The sequence below is a fragment of the Stomoxys calcitrans genome, chromosome 2 (genome assembly GCF_963082655.1).
Source record: "Stomoxys calcitrans chromosome 2, idStoCalc2.1, whole genome shotgun sequence".
Classification (NCBI taxonomy): domain Eukaryota; kingdom Metazoa; phylum Arthropoda; class Insecta; order Diptera; family Muscidae; genus Stomoxys; species Stomoxys calcitrans.
In genome coordinates, this window is record NC_081553.1 from 58,022,872 (window position 1) to 58,046,405 (window position 23,534).

At 39.9% G+C, this 23,534-nt stretch overlaps 1 protein-coding gene across 2 annotated transcripts in view; it reads right to left on the reverse strand.

Moving 5' to 3' along the window:
* Positions 1-2,046: 2,046 nt before the first annotated feature.
* Positions 2,047-23,534, reverse strand: part of LOC106080667 (uncharacterized) — a 29,810-nt gene continuing 8,322 nt past the window's right edge. Inside the window, exons 1-3 of one of the 2 annotated variants that reach the window (XM_013242118.2) lie at positions 10,288-10,416; positions 10,147-10,206; positions 2,047-2,984 (exon numbers count right to left, since the gene is read on the reverse strand). In XM_013242118.2, the coding sequence (XP_013097572.2) occupies positions 2,146-2,984; positions 10,147-10,206; positions 10,288-10,354 (966 nt within the window). In that variant the 5' untranslated portion in view covers positions 10,355-10,416 and the 3' untranslated portion in view covers positions 2,047-2,145. Of the gene's footprint in view, positions 2,985-10,146; positions 10,207-10,287; positions 10,417-23,534 lie in introns of those variants that run through there. The other variant, XM_013242119.2, reaches the window with a different exon arrangement.

A 23,534-nucleotide genomic window follows, 5' to 3' on the forward strand; every position in this document is an offset into this window, starting at 1 on the left:
AAATAAGTCCTGTTTGGGGGGTGCTTTGGGGAAAGGGTGGACTCCAGAAACTTGGCCCCAGATTTGGATCTCAAATTCGTATTCTACTCGCAAATATGGTTCATTTGAGTCCCATATTTCCATGGTCGGTAAATATGTCCGATTTATTGGTGTTTTGGGGATTGGTTCGAAAATTGGATATAAAATATGGGGGGCGTCCCCCATAGGTACCCCATCTGGAATTTGAATACCAAAATTTGGTTTTTAGGTTACTATAGGAGATCACACAAAATTTCGTTTAAATCGCACCACCATATCCGAGATCTGGCGTTTCTGAAAATTAGGGTAAGGGGGAGGGTCCGCTCCCCCTTCAGAAATCAAAAAATGTGGTACCCTTTTTTAACCATGGGATCATTATGCAAGAAAATGATCAAGAAAATCGGTTCAGCCGTTTTTGTGTTTATAGGGAACAAACAAACAAACAAATTGATTTTTATACCCTCCACCATAAGATGGGGGGTATACTAATTTCGTCATTCTGATTGTAACTACTCGAAATATTCGTCTGAGACCCCATAAAGTATATATATTCTTGATCGTCGTGAAATTTTATGTCGATCTGGCCATGTCCGCCCGTCCGTCCGTCCGTCTGTCTGTCGAAAGCACGCTAACTTCCGAAGGAGTAAAGCTAGCCGCTTGAAATTTTGCATAAATACTTCTTGTTAGTGTAGGTCGGTTGGTATTGTAAATGGGCCATATCGGTCCATGTTTTGATGTAGCTGCCATATAAACCGATCTTGGGTCTTGACTTCTTGAGCCTCTAGAGTGCGCAATTCTTATCCGATTGGAATGAAATTTTGCACGACGTGTTTCGTTATGATATCCAACAACTGTGCCAAGTATGGTTCAAATCGGTCCATAACCTGATATAGCTGCCATATAAACCGATCTGGGGTCTTGATTTCTTGAGCCTCTAGAGTGCGCAATTCTTATCCGATTCGAATGAAATTTTGCACGACGTGTTTCGTTATGATATCCAATAACTGTGCCAAGTATGGTTCAAATCGGTCCATAACCTGATATAGCTGCCATATAAACCGATCTGGGGTCTTGACTTCTTGATCCTCTAGAGTGCGCAATTCTTATCCGATTGAAATGAAATTTTGCACGATGTGTTTTGTTACGATATCCAACAACTGTGCCAAGTATGGTTCAAATCGGTCCATAACCTTATATAGCTGTCATATAAACCGATCTTGGGTCTTGACTTCTTGAGCCTCTAGAGGGCGCAATTCCTATCCGATTTGAATGAATTTTGGCACGTGGTATTTTGTTATGATATCCAACAACTGTGCCAAATATGGTTCAAATCGGTTCATAACCTGATATAGCTGTCATATAAACAGATCTGGGGACTTGACTTCTTGAGCTTCTAGAGGGCGCAATTTCTATCCGATTTGGCTGAAATTTCGCAAGACGTTTTTTATTGTTACTTTCAACAACTATGTAAAAAAAAGTACAAGTCGGTTCATAACCTGATATAGCTGCCATATAGACCGATCTGGGATCTTGACTTCTTGAGCCTCTAGAGGTCGCAATTATTATCCGATTTGGCTGAAATTTTGTACGACGGATTCTCTCATGACCATTAACATACGTGTTTATTATGGTCTGAATGGGTCTATAGGCCGATACAGCTCCCATATAAATCGATCTCTCTATTTTACTTCTTGAGCCCACAAAGGGCGCAATTCTTATTCGAATTGGCTGACATTTTACACAGGTCTCCAACTTATAATTTAATTGTGGCCCGAACCGGACCATATCTTGATATCGTTTTAATAGCAGAGCAACTCTTTTCTTATATCCTTTTTAGCCTAAGAAGAGATGCCGGGAAAACAACTCGACAAATGCGATCCATGGTGGAGGGTATATAAGATTCGGCCCGGCCGAACTTAGCACGCTTTTACTTGTTATATATTATATATAAGAAAGATTGTCTTTAAAGTTCAAAAAAGTTTCAGCCAATATTCCTAGTTAAAAATTGTATATGTAAAAAGACTCAAATTAAAAAAAAAAAAAGTGTATTTTTTGAAAATTTTAATGTTTTAGTGTGACATTATTCCTTCTTTCGGCATCTTAATGCATTCGACGTAAGCTCCGACTCTATTCTGGAGTGCATAAATCAACAAGTGGTGGTGGATAAGTTATGGCTATGTAGTCCCCATTATCGTTGTCATCATCGCCCAATATAACAATTTCTTTGATACGTTGGTTTGAATCTTTTACAGTGGTATTTGCCCTTGTCGAGGTTCTTACATTCTTCGAACGATTACTAGATTGACTGGTATTAGCTACAGATACTCGAACATTTGTATTATGACGACCTATAGTTGAGGGTGCAATAGATAGTGGATTTGTAGGACGACGAACTTCGTTTGAGCTTGTCCTTTGAGTTTGGATTCGATTGTTACATTGGCTGATATTAGTACCATCTCTTAATTGGACAATTGCATTTGTATTAGATCGAGGAGGAAGACGATGAAGAGAAGATTGATGAAATTCGTTTGAATTATTCAGAGATTGGCTGCCATTAACATTGGTCTTCGCCGAAGTTCTAACATTCTTTGAACGATTATTAGATTGACTGCTATTAGCTATAGATACTCGAACATTTGTATTATGTTGGCCTGTAGTTGAGGCTGCAAAAGATGGAGGATGTGTAGAACGACCAATTTTGTTTGTGCTTTTCTTTTGAGTTTGTATTCGATTGTTAGATTGGCCGATAACAGCACCAACTACTCGATTAGATACAATTGTAATGGAATGAGGGGGAAGAGAAGAATGGCGAATTTCGTTTGAACGATTACTTAGAGTTTGGCTTCTATTAACATTTGCCGGTGGGCAGTTAGCATATGGTGGCAACACACGGTAGTAGGTACGAGTATATAGTTCTTCTCGTCTGGCAGCAACACTAGTAGAAGCTATGGGCATGCTGCTTGAAGCTGAAAAAAAGTTTGAAAAATTTTTTATAAACGCTTTCATACAAATGTAAGTGAAGAAAAAAGGTCACTGTAACACTGAGGTCCGCCTATGGCACTTAAGGGATGTGTTTGAATCCTGGCGAAAACATCCGAACACATTTTCAGCGGTTGTAATTCCCTCTTAGGGTTAGAACAAATCCTGGGTAGAATTCTGCAGCTCCGTGGAGGATACATCTGAGGCCTCTAGGCTAAGGAAGATTCTGTCCTTGAGACCTATTACGGTGGGGTATATCCAGAAGTCAGAGAATGTATGGACAATGTCTAGTGATGAGACACTAGAACTACTCGTTGATACACATTTCCCGGGAACTTCTCCAACGGACAACGTGGCGCCAGAAGAGGTGGTCACTGATATGCATTCGTCGGAGGCCATTATGGAAATTGTGTCTGAGCCGAAAATCCTTTGGGCGATAAGAAGTTTCGACTCCTTTAAGTCGCCAGGCCCTGATGATGTATCATCGGTTGAATTACAAGCTGTATATATCTCCCTGATTTAGGGAGATATACTCTGCTTGTATCAGAATGTTATATATACATGTGGGATGGAGGGACACGAAAGTCATTTTCATTCCGAAAGCAGGAAAACCCTACCACACGAAGGCGAACGATTTTGGTCCTATTAGTCTGTCATCCTTTATGCTAAAGACTCTTGAGAGGTTGATAGAAACAAATCTTAGGGCAAAGATCCCTGGAAATTGCCTGTCGCGGCAGCAGCATGCATATAGTAAAGGCAAATCCACTAAAACAGCTCTTCACGACCCAGTCGGCTACATAGAGGATTCTCTCGCTGTCAAGGAATATACAATGGTAGCATTTCTTTACATTGAAGGTGCTTTCAATAATGTAAAACCGATGTCAATCATGAAGGAGTTGGAGTTTCTAGGCATCAACTCTACCGTAAGGAAGTTTATTGATAACTTACTTACTAAGAGATGCATTACGGCAGGCTTGGGATATGTGGATCTAAAAAGATGGGTCCGCAGATGAACTCCTCAAGGAGGTGTCATGTTTCCTTTACTTTGGAATATAGCCATTAACAATATATTATTATGTCTGGAAGAAAAAGGCGTAAAAGTGGTCGCGTATGCTAATGACGTGGCAATTGCGGTTAGGGGAAAGTTTCCCAGCACTCTAAGAGATATACTTCAGGAAACTCTACGTGCAACAGCAAAGTGGGCTACCGATAGTGGTCTGGGTATAAATCCTTGCAAGACGGAAGTAGTTCTCTTCAGCAGGAGATACAAGTTGCATACAGTGGAACCTGTCTCATTGGCAGGAGAGAATGTTCCATTTACAGAAAGTGCTAAATACCTGGATCTTTTGCTGGACAAGAATTTCAACTTCAAACCCAACATTTTTGAAAGGGCAGGAAAGGCCACTCTTGCCTTATACACCTGCAAGAGAGCCATTGGCAAAAGTTGGGGATTTAGACTGCGTGTCATACATTGGATATATACTGCAGTTGTCAGACCTATCATGCTATATGGTGTTGTGGTTTAGTGGACAGCGCTTCAAAAATCCACCTACTGCTCAATACTTAACCGGATCCAAAGGATGGCTTGTTTGTGCATCACAGCCGCACTGAGGACGACACTGTCTGATGCACTGAATTTAATGCTACATCTTATGGCTCTGGACATTGTGGCTAGACAAATTGCAGCGACCACTGCCGTGAGGTTAAGGGAGCTTTCTCATTGGTCATGTGGCGGCTACGGACACTGTGTTATCCTTACCCTACCTGAGCCGCTTTTTGATAAAAAATACTGTATCACTATTCCTGATAGAACCGATTGGACCTACAATATCCCTAGTAGCAGAAGTTACATAGACTTCTATAAGGATGGTTCCAAGCTAAACGACCAGGTGGGCTTTGGGGTGTACACCAAAGATCTAGAAAGCAGAGATCCTTGCAATTAAGGAAGTGGTGGAATGGCTAAAAATATCTTCTCAGCAGCCAGACACCCATTAAATCCCTGTAGAACGTATATCTGAACACAAAAACCGCCCTCGACTGCCGCAGATCTCTCAACGAGATGGCTGAACAGTTCAAAATTCACCTGTTCTGGGTGCCGGGCCACAGAGATATACCAGGGAATTCTAAAGCAGACGAGCTTGCAAAACTAGGAACTACCTTACACACTTCAGGGACACTGGAATCTGTGGATATGCCCCTTAGCGACATGTAAGCTAAGTTTTCAGGACCAGGCCCGAAGGGCAACGAATGATAGATGTTCACCAAAAGGGGGCTGTGATCATTCCAAAATTATGTGGCCTCATCTAGAATTGAAGAGGTCATGACAGGTCACTGTCTAATCGGAAAACATGCTGACAGACTGAAGGTTTCCAGTAACGACTTTTGCAGAAGCTGTAGGGACATTGAGGAAGAAGAGACTATAGAACACCTTCTGTGTGTGTGTACCACACTAGCAATTAGAAGGAGTTCCACTTTAGGTTCTCATTTCTTTAAGAACCTGTCTGATTTAGCTGATGTGAACATTCGCAAGTTATTCGGCTTTTTAAAGCGATCTGGATGGTTCAACGGGAGGAACTAGAAGGCATCTTCCTTCTTCTGTTCTTGTGGTATCACAATGGACGAAAACGTCTAAGTGAGTCCGGTGGCAGACTGCCACTTAAATCTAACCTAACCTAATTCCCTCCTAATGCAGGCGACATTTATGAGATACTATGCCATGTAAAAACTTCTCCCCAAAGAGGTGTCGCACCGCGGCACGTCGTTCTGACTCCGCTTTAAAAGGAGGCCCCTTATCATTGAACTTAAAAACTTGAATCGGACAGCACTCATTGACATGTGAGTAGTTTGTCCTGTTCCTTAATGGAATGCTCATAGGCAAATTAGCGTGAGGTCTTCTGTTTTGCCTTCTAACAACTGTGCAAAGTATGGTCTAAATTGGCATATACACCTATCTTCAGATATGATATGAGCCACCATAAGTCGCTATTACCACCAGATTTGGGTGACATTTAAAGTTAGTCTATAACTTCCAACAGCCGTGTCAAGTATGGTCACTGACAACTGGTGATATCGGACTATATCTTTATATAGCTCCTATATATACCGATCTCCCAATTTAGGATGTTAGGCATAGCGAATTGTATTGCAAATTTAAATTTGCCCATGTACATTCCATTAAGAAACAGGGGCAAACTTCTCCCATATCAATGAGACCCGTTCAATACAATGACTAAATCCAAGCGGAATTCCGCAATGCGATATCTGTTTTGGGACAAATTTTTACATGTCATATACCTCGAAAACTTCGCCAGCATTCGCAGAAGATAACCATCTCTAAAATTTTTTCCTATATTCTCGCCAGGTTTGGAACCCAGACGTGCAGCGTCATATTCCAGATCGGACTATATTTGGATATAGCAGCCACATATACCAATGTTCTGAGTTAAAATTTTAGGCTCATCAAAGCTGCATTTATTACCCGACTTCGCTGAAATTTGGCACAATGAAGTGAGCTAATATCCCCGACATCAGTGCCAAAAAGGGTCCAAATAGGTCTATATCTAAATATAGCCCCATATACACCGATCTCCCGAATTAAGGTCTTAGACCCATAAAAGCAGCATTTGTAAACCGATTTCGCTGAAATTTGGCACAGTGAGTTGGTGTCGTTGCGCAATTTAACCCAATATTCGTGCTGGCTGTGGCCTAGATCGGAGTATATCTTTAAATAGCGCTTATATATAAAGATCCCAGTTTTAAGGCCTTAAGCCAATACAAGTCCCATTTATTGCCCGATTTCCCTGATATTTGACACAGTGAGCTGTATTTTGCTTTTTGAAGTTCTTGGCGAATATGGTTAAAATAGAACAATTTTGAGTATATCCCCCAAATAGACCGATCTCCCAGTTAAAGGTCTTTCTCCCATAACTGGCCATATTATTGGGTAGCCCAAAAAGTAATTGCGGATTTTTTAAAAGAAAGTAAATGCATTTTTAATAAAACTTAGAATGAACTTTAATCAAATATACTTTTATTACACTTTTTTTCTAAAGCAAGCTAAAAGTAACAGCTGATAACTGACAGAAGAAAGAATGCAATTACAGAGTCACAAGCTGTGAAAAAATTTATCAACGCCGACTATATGAAAAATCCGCAATTACTTTTTGGGCAACCCAATATTACCCTACACATCCTCCCGGAATATCTCCCACATAGGAGGATATTTGGGTATAGCTGTCATATGTTCCGATTTACGGTCTTGAACTCATATAAGACCCATCTCCATAAGTCAAATCGGGAGATCAGTTTTTAATGGGAGCTATATGAGGTTATATAATGTCATTCAAATCGCATAGGAATTTCGATTTCTAGGATTTTTTGAGGGTTAAGAAGTCAAATCGAGAGATCGGGCTATAAGGAGAGCTATATCAGGTTTTGGATCGACTTAAATCATATTCAGCACAGATGATGGTGACCATAGCGAAAGTCACCATGTAAAATTTCATTTGCATTTCGCCTTCTGGAGAGCCAAGAAATCAAATCGGGAGATCAGGCTATAACGGAAGCTATGTCATGTCAAGACCAACTTGGAACGGGTTATATGGAGAACTACATACGAGTATATCTGATCATGGTCCGATTTAGCCTATTTACAAGCCCAATTGACCTACATTAAAGGGAAGTATTTATGCAAAGTAGAGATGTGCACGTGAGTGAATTTTCACTCACGCTCAGCTTCTTCAGCCTCTAGAGAGCACAATTCTTATCCAATGTTAGTGAAGCTTTGCACGATGACTTTTTCTATGACCTCCATATGATGTACCGAGTGTGGTCCGAATCGGTCCATAACCTTATATAGCTCCCATTGAAACCGATCTTCCGAATAAACTTCTTGATTGCTTCTCATTATGGCCTTCAACGGTTTTTCTAAGTAAATTCCGTATATAGCTCCCATATAAACCGACCTCGCAATTTTACTCATCTAGACTCTAGAGGACGTAATTCTTACCCGATTTGGATGGAAACATGCGTGATGACTTCTTTTCCAATGAATATTTTAGTTATGACCCAAATCGGTCCTTAATCTAATGTAGGTGATTACACTTCTTGGGCACCTAGAGGGTGCAGTTCTTGTCTAATTTAGCTGCTGAAATTTTGAAAAATTACTTTTCCTGAGACCTTTAACCTGCCAAAAATGGCCAGAATCGGTCGATAACCTGATATAGCTGCCATATAAACCAATTTCCCGATTTTATTTCTTGAGCCCCTAAAGGGCTGCCCTGAAATTTGGCACATTGGCTTTTACTATGGTTCACCAATATCCAAACCAAATATGAATCGAATAGGTCCATAACCTGGTATGGAGCTACATCTATTTGTTTCCAGTTTCCTTATAAAGATACAGATAGATTCACTCGATCAAACAGTCGGCTGCGCCCTATTTAAGCTTTTCTTTTTACACCCACCACCGAAGGATGGGGGTATATTATTTTTGTAATTCCGTTTGCAACACATTGAAATATCCATTTCCGACCCTATAAGGTATATATATTCTTTATCAGCGTAAAAAACTAAAACGATCTAACCATGTCCGTCCTTCTGTCTGTGGAAATCACGCTACAGTCTTTAAAAATAGGGATATTGAGCTGAAATTTTGCATAGATTCTTTTTTTGTCCATAAGCAGGTTAAGTTCGAAGATGGGCTATATCTGACTATATCTTCATATAGCCCCCATATAGACCGATTGGCCGATTTAGGTTCTTAGGCCCATAAAAGCCACATTTATTATACGATTTTGCTGAAATTTGGGACAGTGAGTTGTGCCAGGCCCATCGACATCCTTCTTCGATTTGGCCCAGATCGGTACAGATTTGGATATGGGTGCCATATAGACCGATTCTCCGATTTAGGGTCTTAGGCCCATAAATGCCACATAAGCAGGTGGGCTATATCTGACTATATTTTCATGTAGCCCCCATATAGACCGATTGGACGATTTAGGGTCTTAGGCCCATAAAAGCCACATTTATTATCCGATTTTGCTGAAATTTGGGACATCCTTCTTCGATTTGGCCCAGATCGGTTCAGATTTGGATATAGCTGCCATATAGACCGATCCTCCGATTTAGAGTCTTAGGCCCATAAATGCCACATTTATTATCAGATTTTGCTGAAATTTGGGACAGAGAGTTGTGTCAGGCCCATCGACATCCTTCTTTTATTTGGCCCAGATCGGTCCAGATTTGGATATAGCTGCCATATAGACCGATCTCTCGATTTAATGTCTTGCGCCCATAAAAGGCGCATTTATTGTCCAATTTTGCCAAAATTTGGGAAAGTCAGTTAAGTTAAGCACCTCGACATCCTTCTTTAATTTTGCCCAGATCGGTTCAGATTTGGATGTAGCTGCCATATAAACCGATCTTTTAATGTAAGGCTTTGGGCCCATAAAAAGTGCATTTATCGTCCGATGTCGTCGAAATTTGGGACAGTGAGTTAAGTTAAGGTCCTCGACATACTTCTGCAATATGGCACAGATCGGTCCAGATTTGGATATAGCTGCCATATAGACCGATCTCTCGATTCTAAGTTTTGAGCCCATAAAAGGCGCATTTATTGTCCGATGTCGCCGAAATTTGGAACAGTGAATTGTATTAGGACCTTCGACATCCTTCTTCAATTTGGCGCAGATTGGTCCAGATTTGGATATAGCTGCCATTTAGACCGATCTTTAGATTTAAGGTTTTGGTCCAATAAAAGGCGCATTGATTTTCCGATGTCGCCAAAATTTGGGACAGATCAGTCCAGATTGGGATATAGCTGTCATATACGCCGATCTCTCGATATAAGGTTTTGGGGCCATAAAAGGCGCATTTATAATCCGATCTCATCGAAATTGGGGACAGTGAGTGGTTTTAGGCTCTTGACATTTTTCTGCAACTTGGCCCAAAGCGGTGCAGATTTGGACATAGCTGTCATATAGACCGATATCTCGATTTAAAGTCTTGGCCACATAAAAGGCGCATTTATAGTCCGGATTTTGACGAAAGTTGGTTTACATGTATACCCGAGGTGGTGGGTGTCCAAAGTTCGACCCGGCCGAACTTAACGCCTGTTTACTTGTTTTATTCTATTTTGTATAAACTTACCTTCTGAATTAATATGAACTGCCTGATGTTGTGATTCCACATTTCTACAAGCATTGCCAACTACAACGAACAGAAGAGTTTCTCGTGTAAAAAACTTATACCAAATTTAATTTATCAGAATCAGAATGTTATATGGATTACCGCAAGACCATATCTTATAGACAGATACAACAGCTGCAACTGCAACAACAACAAGCGAAAATCCCATGCTGATCTTTATAAAAGTTCTAATTTATTAAACACAAAACATAATGACAACAAAAACAAAACAAATCTTTTATGCCAATAACGATAGTTGATTGAATGCTAATTTCTCTCACACCAACAGGCACAGGTGAGTAGCGGTTCATACTCTTCCATTTTCCCATCACATATGTCTGGAATTGACTCCCTGAATTTCTAATGTGTTTTAATGTTTTATCCCATTAAGAACAAAATATTAAGAATTCATTTCAAATCTTCTAAATTTTGAATGAAAATTTGATGTTGGAGTGGAACGTGATTCACTCAAAAAATATTTGTCCCAACTTTAACGATTAGTTTAACTAAATTTAAATACGCCTCATTTTCAATTTTGTTACAAAAATTTCCTTTAGTTAAATACTTTTGTATGCGATATTAGGGATTTTTTACCATATGGCTGGTACTATGTTCATTTTACACAGACTTGGTCTTGATTCACCTGGGTAGCAATCTTAAACATCCGTCTAGGGTAGAGAGCTTAAATGTGCCATTCACCTGTAGAACGATAAAAAGACGGGTTGGGGCGTCTCACGTTGGGAGAAAATCGACAAAAACTAGTAAAACATATGCCATGTGAGAACGGTTAGAGATATCTCTTTGAAATTTTGATTAATTAAAACTGAGGTGTTACCGAGATCGTGTGCGCTTGCGATTTTATATTGCACTAAAATACCGCATGACATGGATGAAATATAAAATTATTAGTACCGTTTGGTACTAGCCTTATTACCGAACTGGTATTGATGTTAATGGCGATAGCCCAATCCGCCACCTATCTAGAAAAATTACGATTACAGAAACAACAACAAGAAATAATGGAACTGACAACCACCTACGATGCCCACCTACGGATTTAGAACACGGTTTATGAATGGACCATAAAACGTCAGAACTCTCTCAGAGGCATCGAAACTTTACCAAGTCAAGAACGAGATGTCAAACTAGAAACTAGACAACCTCGGCTTAAGTGAAGTACGATTGCGCAAATCCGGAACTATGGATCTTTAAGGTGGCTACTACTTTATTTTTTCAGGCAATGAAATCCTCCGAATAAATGGGGTCGGTCTTTTACTGTAGCCGAAAGCAAAGCAAGCTCTTCTATCATACAAACTTATATATAAAATTGAATTTGTGTTAGTTTGTTTGTTCCGTATAGACCCAAAAACAACTGAACCGATTACCCCTGAAGTTTTCACAGATTCTAGGTTGGTATGGAATGAAACATAGGCTATATAGTTTGTTGATATCGGAAGGGGGGCGGACCCTCCCCCTTTCCCCAAAAGTACTACCCAAAAATAAAAGTGGACCGATCGGGACAATATGGGATTCAAATGAAAGGTATTCGGGAGTAGATTACGAATATGGTCAGGATGTAGGATTAGGCTATATAATTGGAAGGTAGACGGACTCTCCCCCTGCCAAAAACACCACCCAAAATCAAAAGAGAACCAATCGGGACAATATAGGTATCAAATAAAAGGTATTGGAGAGTAGAACACGAATATGGAATTAAAATTGTGAGTCTTAGTACCCAACGGGAATATATATAGAGTAGAGTACTAATTTCATAATAAAAGTTTGGTCCAAGTACCTTGGGGGCCGCCCTAGCCCCAAAACTCCTTAAAAATAGGTTTATTTGACAATCATGACAATACGGAACTGAAATGAAAGATATTCGGGAGTAGATTACGAATATGGTCAGGAAGTAGGAATAGGCTATATAATTTTCCGATATCGGAAGGGGAACGGATTCTCCCCCTTATGCCAAAAACACCATCCAAAATCAAAAGAAAACCGATCGGGACAATATAGGTATTAAATGAAAGGTATTGGAGAGTAGAACACGAATATGGAATTAAAATTTTGAGTTTAAATACCCAACGGGCCTCCTTAACCCCAAACAGACATATTGGGCGTTCATGTCAATATGGGACTGAAATGAAAAGTATTCGGGAGTAAATTGCGAATCTGGCATACAAAATCAGATCGAACTAAAGGAGGTCACGCCACCTCTCAAAAACGCTATTAGATCCATTATGACTATATGAGACTTGGCTGAACCGATTTTCTTAAAATGTTCAGATATTGTGTACGTTTGTCTGGAAGGTAACATATGCTATATAATTTATAAATATCGGATTGGAGACCAGAAAACGAATATGGTATTAAAATGTGGGTCCAACTACCCAGCGGGCCCCTCCAACCCCAAAACTCCTCTAAACAGATATATTCGTTTATGTCAATATGGGACTCAAATGAAAAGTATTAGTTTGTAGATTACAAATATGGCATAAAATTAGGTCCAAGTAATGGGAGGTCGCCCAACCACAAATGGGCATATTAGCCGACCATGGCTTTATGGGACTCAATTGAAAGGTATTTGGGAGTAGATTACGAACATGACATTTGCGTTCAAGGCTAGGGGGCGCTTTTCCTTCTAAAGATACGTCAAATGGGTTAATTGACCCATTATGGCAATATGGGACTCAAATGAAAGGTACGCCCTAAAGCACCCCCTAAACTGAATATCATTTCCGACTATGGCAATATGAAGCTCTAAGCAACGGTATTTGGGAATAAAAATTTGTTAGCTATTTTCAGTGCAAAATGCCAGCCCTAAAACACCGTCCAAACGGTACACATTTACCGACCTTTGCAATATGAGGCTCAAATTAAAGGGATTTGGTAGTGCAGCACGAATTTGATATCTATATTTGGGTCGAAATGTCTGAGGTGTCATCCCTCCCCAAAAAAGCACTTCTCATTACCCTAATTTTTAAAAACACCAGGAACCGAGCAGGGGCAAACTTCTCACACATCAATGAGTGCTTTCCGATTCAAGTTTAAACTCAATGATAAGGTTTTTTTTATAGTCGAGTCCAAACGGCGTCCCGCATTGCGACATCTCTTTGGGGAAAATGTTTTAAATAACCATGCATGGCATTGTACCTCGCAACTGTCGCCAGCATTAAGAGGGGATAACCACCGCTTTGTCCGATATTCTCGCCAGAATTCAAACGCGTTCAGCGTCATAGGCTACAATAGCAAATACAAATGCAAATTTTGCCCATGAACATCCTACTAAGGAACAGGGGCAAACTTCTCACATATCAATGAGTGCAGTTCGATTCAAGTGTAACCTCAATGATAAGGGGCCTCCTTTTTATAGCCGAGTCCGAACGGCGTGCCGCAGTGCGACACTTCTTTGGAGAGAAGTTTTGCATGGCATAATACCTCAAAAATGTTGCCAGCAATAAGAGTGGAAAACCACCGCTGAAAAATTTTCTGCTGGTCTAGCCAGGATTCGAACCCAGGCGTTCAGCGTCATAGGCGGACATGCTAAGCTCTGCGCTACGGTGGCTACAATAGCATGTATTCGATATCCACATTCAGAGCCAAGTGTCCCCGCTCTAAAAAGATATTAGAGAGTTAAAGAAGGCGCAGCGAAGCGGGCCCGGTTCGGCTAGTGTTATATATGAACGCATCATGACGGCGATATTAAATTCAAAATTCCGCAAAAAATTCATTTTATAATGCTAAGCGCCAACCGAACCCGATGACGACGAAACAAAGGACCAATTCTATTCCCAACTCGACTCAGTGAAACGCTCTCTACCAATTGGAGACATTAAACTTGTTATGGGAAATCTCTCATAACAAGTTTAATGTCTACATGGGCAATATGTCAGGTGGGCAATAACAACAATAATCTACAATCAGTCATGGGAATGCAAGGAATTGGCGATACCACGAATGAAAATGGCGATAGATTGGTTAAATTCTGCGCAAGAAACCCGAAGCACAAAATTCCCCCATAAAAATATACACAAATATTCTTAAGAATCACCAAATGGAAACACCCGCAATCAAATCGACCATGTACTTATCAGCAAACTCTTTCTCGGTTCGCTAATGGATGTGAAAACTAGGCGAGGAGCCGACATCGATAGTGACCACATACTCTTAGTGGACACTCTACGTTTACGCTCAGCCTTCGTCAAAAAGACTCAAACAAAAAGCACAAAGTTTAACCTATTAAACCTTAAAGATCCCGAAACAGCGCGCGAATGGGATGGCGCGGTTTCTTCAGCCGGTTTCGCGGTTTCTACCTTCTTAATCCCCCTGTGCGCTGAAAACTACGCAGGGATATATCTACGGCCCCACCCACTGCGAAGAAATTGATAGCGTTCTGATCTCACTCAACAATGGCCAATCAGCCGGCCCTGGGCATACCCCATAGCTCAAGCGATCACCCTAATAATCAGGGAGGCCTGGGATACAAACGCAGTCCCCACGGAATGGAAAAAGGTGACCTTGACCATGGTCCCCAAGAAGGGTGACATCACCCAGTGTAAGAACTACAGGGGGATAACTTTGCTAAAAGCAATAAATAAAGTGGTGGCAAGTCTTCTTCCGCAGCGTTTTTCGCCTGCACTTGACAGCATTTTGAGGAAGGAACAGACAGGTTTTTGGCCAGGTCGTTCTTATTCCGACCACATTGACTCCCTGCGCATAATCATTGAACAGTCTGCAGAACTTAATACAAACCAATACCTTTTATTCATCGACTTCAACATGCTTTTGATACAGTTTCGCGAAGTTCAATGTGGAGCACGCTGTTGAATAAGGGCAAAAAAGTCGTGACACTAATTAGGGAGCTGTAAAGGAATGCTGAAGTTTCAGTCCGTTCCAATGGAGAAGAGATTCGACCTTTCGGGATCAACAAAGGAGTGAAGCAGGGTTGCATCCTTTCACCGACGCTATTTTTACTTTTATTAGACTCCGTATTAGAAGTAACTAATACTAAGGCAACCTATGGCATACGCTGGGATATTAACGACGCAGACATCGACTACGCGGATGATATATGCCTATTGAGAATTGCACATAAAGGCGAAACTGGAACGACTGAATGAATATGCTGCCAAAGTAGACCTGAAAAAAAACATAGCAAAGGCCAAATTGATGATGATAGGAACATCAAATCTAACATCGCTCACTATAAACGACCATATCATTGAAGACGTTGACAATTTCTTCTATCTTCGCAGTAAACGAACAAAGAACGTAAGGTCGAAGGCAGACATACGTATCAACAAGGCAATAAACTCCTTTCTAAAATTAAACAAAGTTTGGAGATGCAGAGGAGAGGAGACATCTCACATAATACAAAAGTCAGGATCTTCATCAGTACTGTAAAATCTATTTTATTATATGGTTGAACAACTTGGAGCTTGACACAAACGATTACCCGTAAAGTCCAAATTTTCATAAATCGCAGCCTACGACAAATACTTACGAATTTTCTGGTCAAATCGTATTTGAAATGAAGAAATGCAAATAAGACCAAACACTTACCCTGTCGATGTAGAAATCCGGAATAGAAAATGGACTTGGTTGGGTCATTTCCTACGCCGATTACGCGATGATATTGCGAAAAATGTCCTAGACTGGAACCCGCAATGACAGTGAGATAGGGGACGCCCGAAGAACGCATGGGTCCACTGTACAGAAAGAGAGACTCAACCCATATATAGTGGAATCAAGCCAAGGCTTTGCCCAACATATATATCTATCGTTGGACAAAGCCTTGGCATGGTTTTATTCCCAACTATTATTGTTTAAATACTAATCTCCTTATCGCTTGAATATCATCCGATATTGCAAACTACTGTCCTACTTCTACCAGTATAGGTTCTTGACCCTAAATTTATATATATGTTTAGTTTTTGGGTTACCAAACTCCCATCGGCCATCGGAGGCCACCGTAGCGCAGAGTTTAGCATGTCCGCCTATGACGCTAAACGCCTGGGTTCGAATTCTGGCGAGAATATCAGAAAACTTGTCAGCGGTTGTTATCCTCTCCTTATGCTGGCGAAATATAGGAAGTACTGTACCATTTGGTATGGCAGCCATGTAAAAACTTCTCCACAAAGAGGTGTCGCACTGCGGCACGCCGTTCGGACTTGGCTATTAAAAGAGGCCCCCTATCATTGAGCTTAAACTTGAAACGGACAGCACTCATTGATGTGTGGGGAGTTTGCCCCTGTTTCTTAATGGAATGTTTGTGGACATATTTGCACTGCAACTCCCATCGCTGATATATCTTGAATTTATAGCAAAATGTAGGTACCCAATAAATGATGTTTGTCCTGAGACGGTCAAAATCTTTTGGGGTGACATATTTACAAAACCCTAACTTGGAATTTTCTTCCTCCAATGTCATGACCCTAATACTGGACTTTCTTCCACCACCAACCTACTTATTCCTCTCTTTCTTCGTATTAAATGATTTCCTTTACAGGATTACAATTTCATTTAGATAGTAAAATTTTGTTTCGCAAGGATCACCTTGTTCTGTATACATTACCACAAAAGTGATACTTGATCCTTCCACCACCATTCCATAGGGCATGTGCTAAGTTCTTAAGAGTTTTTGATGCAACCCTTGGTCAGTTACTATCTAGTAGGATATTTTAAGGGTTCAAAATAAAAAAGTAGAAGCAGAGAAAGCCAGTTATAGTTTTATGCGCTTCTCAACTACGAAAAGACGCAATAAAACCTGATGTAACTCTACATTACAAGGGTGAGAAAATATAACACATTGAGAAGGATGTGGTAACCAAATATTGAGTTCATGAAGCAAAACAGAAGATGTAATTTTCTATTTACAGGATGTTGTTGTCATTCAATTGTAAAGAATTTTTTTACAACACATTCCAATTAAGGTACCTTCATCATTCCGAAAAATATGCTAGTTTAGATGAAAACTAGGCAATAAAAGTATCAAGTTTGGCTGAAGCGAATCCTTTGTACTCTCCATTATGAATCACCTGGGGTTTTATATACCTCTTTTTTAAACTCATTTAGACCTTATTTGATATGAATTTTGTAAAAACAGAAGTCCATATAGACAGTTTTATCCCATTCGGATAAGAATTGTGCTCTGTAGGTTTTCAAGAAGTAAGGATAGTTTATAAGGACTTATCGGACCATTCTTGACACGAATGTTGAAAGTTATATGGGAAAATCCCATGCAAATTGATGAGGTGAGATGAAGAATTGAATTCGTAAGACCGGTTTATATGGGAGCTATATCAGGCAATGCATTAATGCAAAGTGGGTAATTTTTGTGTCCTCCATGAGCTTAAGAAATCAAATCCGGAAATCTGTTTATGTGATTACTTAATCCAAATAATGCCCAATTCGACCAATCTGTAATGCCAACAAATTATCAAAATTGTGAATAGCTGTGTTCGTTTCGAAGATATCGAGCTTTTGTCTGAGGGATGGATGGACAACGCCAGATCCATGATACGACTCTCTAAGATTAAAATATAAGTTGTTTCAAATAAAATCTTAAATACTATCTTAATGTGGTGGAGAGTAAAAAAAAATATTCTTGTTTATATAATACTACCTGAAACAGGCCCGCTTCGCTGCGCCTTCATTTATTTTATATGGAGCATAATTTTCCTTTGAATATTTATTTTCGACAATTAAAGAGCTTTTAGTGAAATACCATGCTACGAAAATAGTATATCGCTTCACTAACAGTTTAACAATATAAATGCCTTTATCTGAATCCCATATGATCTTTATTTGTCTACGAATTTAAGGATGGATGTAAGGTGTACTCCATTCTTAAAATACTTGATTTCAGACCGATATTCTCATGATGTCTGATTTAGGGGCATTTTCGGGGGTGAGGTGGTTCCCCCGATACTTGGCCCTGATATTGGTTATCATATTCGTTTTCTAATCTCAAACTCCACATATTGGCATGGTCGAAAAATGTTAAACCTTTGGGGGGTGTTTTGAGGAAGGGGTGATACCCCAAATTCATGGCCCTACATTTGGATATCAAATTCGTATTCTAATCACAAATACCTTTATTTAATCCCCACATTGCGATGGTCAGTAAAAAATGGCTGTTTGTGAGTTATTTTGGGAAAGGGGTAGACCCCAGAAAATTGGACTCGAAATTGGGTATCAATTCCTGCTCTACCCCCCATACCTTTCATTTAAGCCCCACATTGATGTGGTCAGTAATTATGCCCGATTTAGGGGTATTTTGGGGAGAGGGGTGGTCCCCCAAACACTAAGCCCTGAAAATAAATCAGCAACGTGCTCTATTCTCATATATCTATAAATCATTTGTTTGAACTCCATATGGCCATTGGCCTCAAAATTGGATATCAAACTAGTTTTCTAATCTCAACTACCATTCATTTTAACCACTTATTGCAAAAGGCAACAAATAAGTCCGGTTTGGGGTATGAGCACCAAAAACTATGAATATCAAGCTCCACTGTCTTGAAGACCCAAATTGTCTTGGTGAACAAATACGTCCTATTTGAGGGTTGTTATGGTAGTGGGACGTCCCCCAGGCAGTTGGTCGCCAATATTGATATCAGATTCATGGCCTACTCCCAAATACCTTTCATTTGAGCCCCACTTTTCCATAGTCGGCAAACATGACCGGTTTGGGGTGTATTTTGGGGAATGGGGCGGGCACTCAGTGACTTGGCTGTAAAAATATATATCAGATTCGTGTTCTATTCTAAAAAAAAAAAATCTCTTTTTTAAGACTTATATTGGAATGGTCAGCAAATTCTATTTGGGTGGTCTATGGCCCCATAGACACTTTTCCCGAATATTGATATCAGATTTCGTTCTTTACTTCCAAAGACATTTCATTTGAGCCCCATATTGCTATGGTCGTTAATTCGTCCGACAATTGTTTGGGGTGTTTTGGGGTTTGGGGTGGTCCCCCAAACTCTTGGTCCCATTTTGGATGTCAGATTCGTATTTTACTCGCAAATATCTTTCATTTGAGTCCCATATTGTCATGGTCGGTAAATACGTTCGATTTTGTGGTGTTTTGGGGGTTGGGGTAGTCTCCCAAACACTTGGTCCGACAGTTGGAAATCAGATTCGTTTTCTAATCTGGGGGCACCCTCAAAATTTCGCTTAAATCACACCACCCATCTTCGAGATCTGGCGTTTCTGAAAATTATGGTAAGGGGGAGGGTTCGCCCCCATTCAGATATCAAAAAATGTAGTACCCTATTTTCACCATGGGATCATTATGCACCATTTCTGAAAAGTTCTGAGTTCTATAAAGAACACACAAACAAACACATATTGATTTTTATATATAAGAAGAAGATAAAGTTGGGTGGCATTAATATGAAAATCTATTCAAAAATCTAAATTTTTCTTGAATAACTTAAAACGCTTGCAACTCCTTAACACAAGGGGAAATAACTGGATACTTCCAAATCCTGAAATCTGAACAGGGAGCGTTGATTTCATATTTTTTATCTTCACTTACTCTTTAATAGGCTTTTTTCGACATTTCGAAATAGGCATTTAATGCTTCTGGTCTCCGACCCATAGTAGCGATGTCTTGGGCATAAGCGAGCAGCATGTGGTCCCTTGTGAGTAGTTTTCTATATCTGTTCACATCTGCATCTCCAGCAATCTTCTCCAGCAGGATATTAAAGAGATCACACGATACGTAAGCAGCCGATGTTTAAAAACCTCGATTAGTATTGTGGTATGGTTCGGAGAGGTTCTTTTTTTGGTCTTACTGAGGAATGTGTATCAATAAACGTCATCCTGCAAAACCTTTGAATTTTGCAAAGGTTACACACTTTGGCATGTGGCCTATGATCAACCGTTAAGTAGTTGGAATATCTGGCCTTTAGTGGATTTATCTGGTCTAAAGACGAATTGATAAAGGGGCAATTATCTCATTATCTTCATATTTTAATCTCTTAAACTGTAGCTCGAGAGTATCTGGTAAGCGATGGTTACAGTTAGAACATATTACCTGGTCTCATTTCCACTGCACAGGATATAGTATTCTGAGGTTTCAATCATCGTGTATGTATTATTCCACCTAGATTTCTTAGACGAGCTGAACACACGCCTTATAAGCAGGGATCCAGAGCGGGTACTCATTTTCCGCTCCGCTCCCGCTCCTTTACATTTAAATTGATTATTTATTTTTCACACCTTCATAAGGCAAGTGATATACATGTTAATTTTGTTCTAATGTTTGAAACATCAACCAATATTGAACTCGGATTACATATATATTCTTGAACGCCGTCTATATCGGGCCATATCTGTATATAAACCGATCTCAGGCATTGACTTTTTGAGCCTCTAGAGGGAGCAATTTTCATCCGATTTGACTAAAATTTTGCAAACCGTTTTCTTTTTTGACCTCTAATGTTGTTCTTGCTTTGCTGTCGTTGGTTAGAACAGATGTCTCAGTCATTGTGTCCGTCATGACAGGTTACTGTCTAATCGGAAAGCATGCTGACAGACTGAAGATTGCCAGCAACGACTTTTGCAGAAGCTGCAGGGACATCGAGGAAGAAGAGACTGTAGAACACCTTCTGTGTATGTGTCCCGCATTAGCAGTTAGAAGGAGTTCCACTTTAGGTTCTCATTTCTTTGAGAACCTGTCTGATTTAGCGGATGTGAACCATCGCAAGTTATTGGGCTTTTTAAAACGATCTGGATGGTTCAACGGTAGGAACTAGAAGGCATCTTCCTTCTTCTGTACCTGTGGTATCACAATGGACGAAAACGTCTTTGTGAGTTTGATGGCAGACTGCCACTTAAACTTAACCTAAATCGATTTAGAATTTTACGACGATCCGAAATATATATACTTTGTAGGGTCGGAAATAAGTAGTTCGATGTGTTGCAAATGGAATGACTAAATGAATATACCCACTATCCTATGGCGGTGGCATAAGTGCATCTTTCGACTTAAAGTTTTGATCACCTGAAGGCGGCACTTCTTATACGAGCTAAGACTTACAACATTCAAAGCTTGTATAAGCTCTAATCGTTCGTCAACCTAATATATAGTTTCCGCATAAATCAGTGTACCAATTTTGACCACGTAAGCCCTTGGAGGGCTCCATCCAACTGTCTTTTGACACATCCTTACTTTTACCAATGAAGTCAGCTAAGCTTGTTACACATTCAAGCTTATTTTAGCTTATAAGCTTATTTTAGAAATATCGAATGTTGCGATTATCGATAATTTGCCAACTCTAGCATATATACGCATATAAGATAGTATATGGAAGAAATATGACGAAGTTGGTCATAATATCTTTTGTCCATACAATCGCCGCACAATGGAAGGCCATATTTCTTTTGGTGCTCTTCCTTGTTTTAAGTACGAATACAAACATACATACATGTTTTTATGTACTCGGGCTATCATTTACTAAAAAGGGGGCCAGGAATGCAGCACACCAATCTGAAGTTAAGTGATGAGGACAATCGAATGGCAAATACGCAAAGCTTATAATTGCGCAAACATGCTGTGGCAACATTGTAGACAAAGTAATTTTATGACTTATTATCGCTCATATCGTATCTTTCATCTTTAGCAATAAGATGAACAAAGAAACAATGAAGTAAAGAAATCGAGATACTGAAATGCAACACAACAATGAGAATTAGTCAGCAAAACTTCCAAAGAAGGTGACACGATTGCTTGGCCTGAATGAAACATCTATGACCAAGTTTAGTTGACAGAAACTTTTCAGTGCTAAAATCCAGATTTAGGAATCTCAAATGTATAAAAAACCAGTAAGGAAAGACAAAAGTCGGGCGGTGCCGACTATATAATACCCTACACCTACCCTATAAGTGGAAATTGGGAGCTATATCTAAATCTGCACCAATTTCAATGAAATTGTACCACAGAAGTGGTATCTTATACATAAAATTCAATTTGTGTTTGTTTGTTCCGCATAGACTCAAAAACAGCTTAACCGTTTACCTTGAAATTTTCACAGATTGTGTAGGTTGGTCTGGAAGGAAACATAGGTTATATAATATTTTGATATCTGGAGGGGGCGGACCCTCCCCCTTACCCCAAAAGTACTACCAAAAAATTTAAAGTGGACCCATCGGGACAATATGGGATTCAAATGAAAGGTATTCAAGAGTAGAGTTTTATAATAAAAGTTGGGTCCAAGTACCTGGGGGACCGCTCCAGCCCCAAAACCCCTTAAAAGAGGTTTATTTGACGATCAATATGGGACTCAAATGAAAGATATTCGGGAGTAGATTACGAATATGGTCAGGAAGTAGGAATAGGATTTATAATTTGTTGATAACAGAAGGGGCGGACCCTCCACCGTTACCTCAAAAACACCACCCAAAATCAAAAGTGGACCAATTAGGACAATGTGAGTATCAAATGAAAAGTATGAGGGAGTAGATAACGAATCTGGCATACAAATTCATGTCGAAGTAAAGGGGATCATCCACCCCCACCAAAAACGACCAAAATGGTCACATTAGCCAATCACGGATATATGGGACTCGGTTTGTTTGTTCCGTATAGACTCAAAAACGGTAGAAACGATTTTCTCGAAATTTTCGCATATTGTGTAGGTTGGTCTGGAAGGAAACATAGGCTATATATTTTTTTCGATATCGGAAGGGGGATAGACCTAGGGAAAAACACAACACAAAATCAAAAGAGGACCGACCGGGACAGTATAGGTATCAAATGAAAGGTATTGGAGAGAAGAATACGAATATGGTATTGAAATTTGAGTCTGAGTACCCATCGGACCGCCCCAACCCCAAACCAAAACTCCCCCAAACAGACATATTGGACGTTCATTTCAATATGGGGGCTAAATCAAAGGTATTCGGGAGTATATTTCGAATCTGGCATGCAAAATCAGATCGAAGTATGGGGGTCACGCTAACCCTCGAAAACCGATGGTAAGGCTAAACCGATTTTATTAAAATTTTCATAGAATGTGTACGTTTGGCTGGAAGGAAACATAGGCTATATCATTTTTAGATATCGGATGGAGGCGGACCCTCCCCCTTACCTCAAAAACGCCACCCATATACGAAAGTTAGTCCGATGGGCACAATAAGGGTATAAAATAAAAGGTTTTGGAGACCAGAAAACGAATATGGTATTAACATTTGGGTCCAAGTACCCTGCGGTCCACCAAGCAGATATATTGGAAGTTCATGTCAATATGGGACTCAAATGAAAAGTATTTGGCAGTGGATTACAAATATGGCATAAAACAATAGGTCCAAGTAATCGGAGGTCGCCAACCCCCAAATACCCA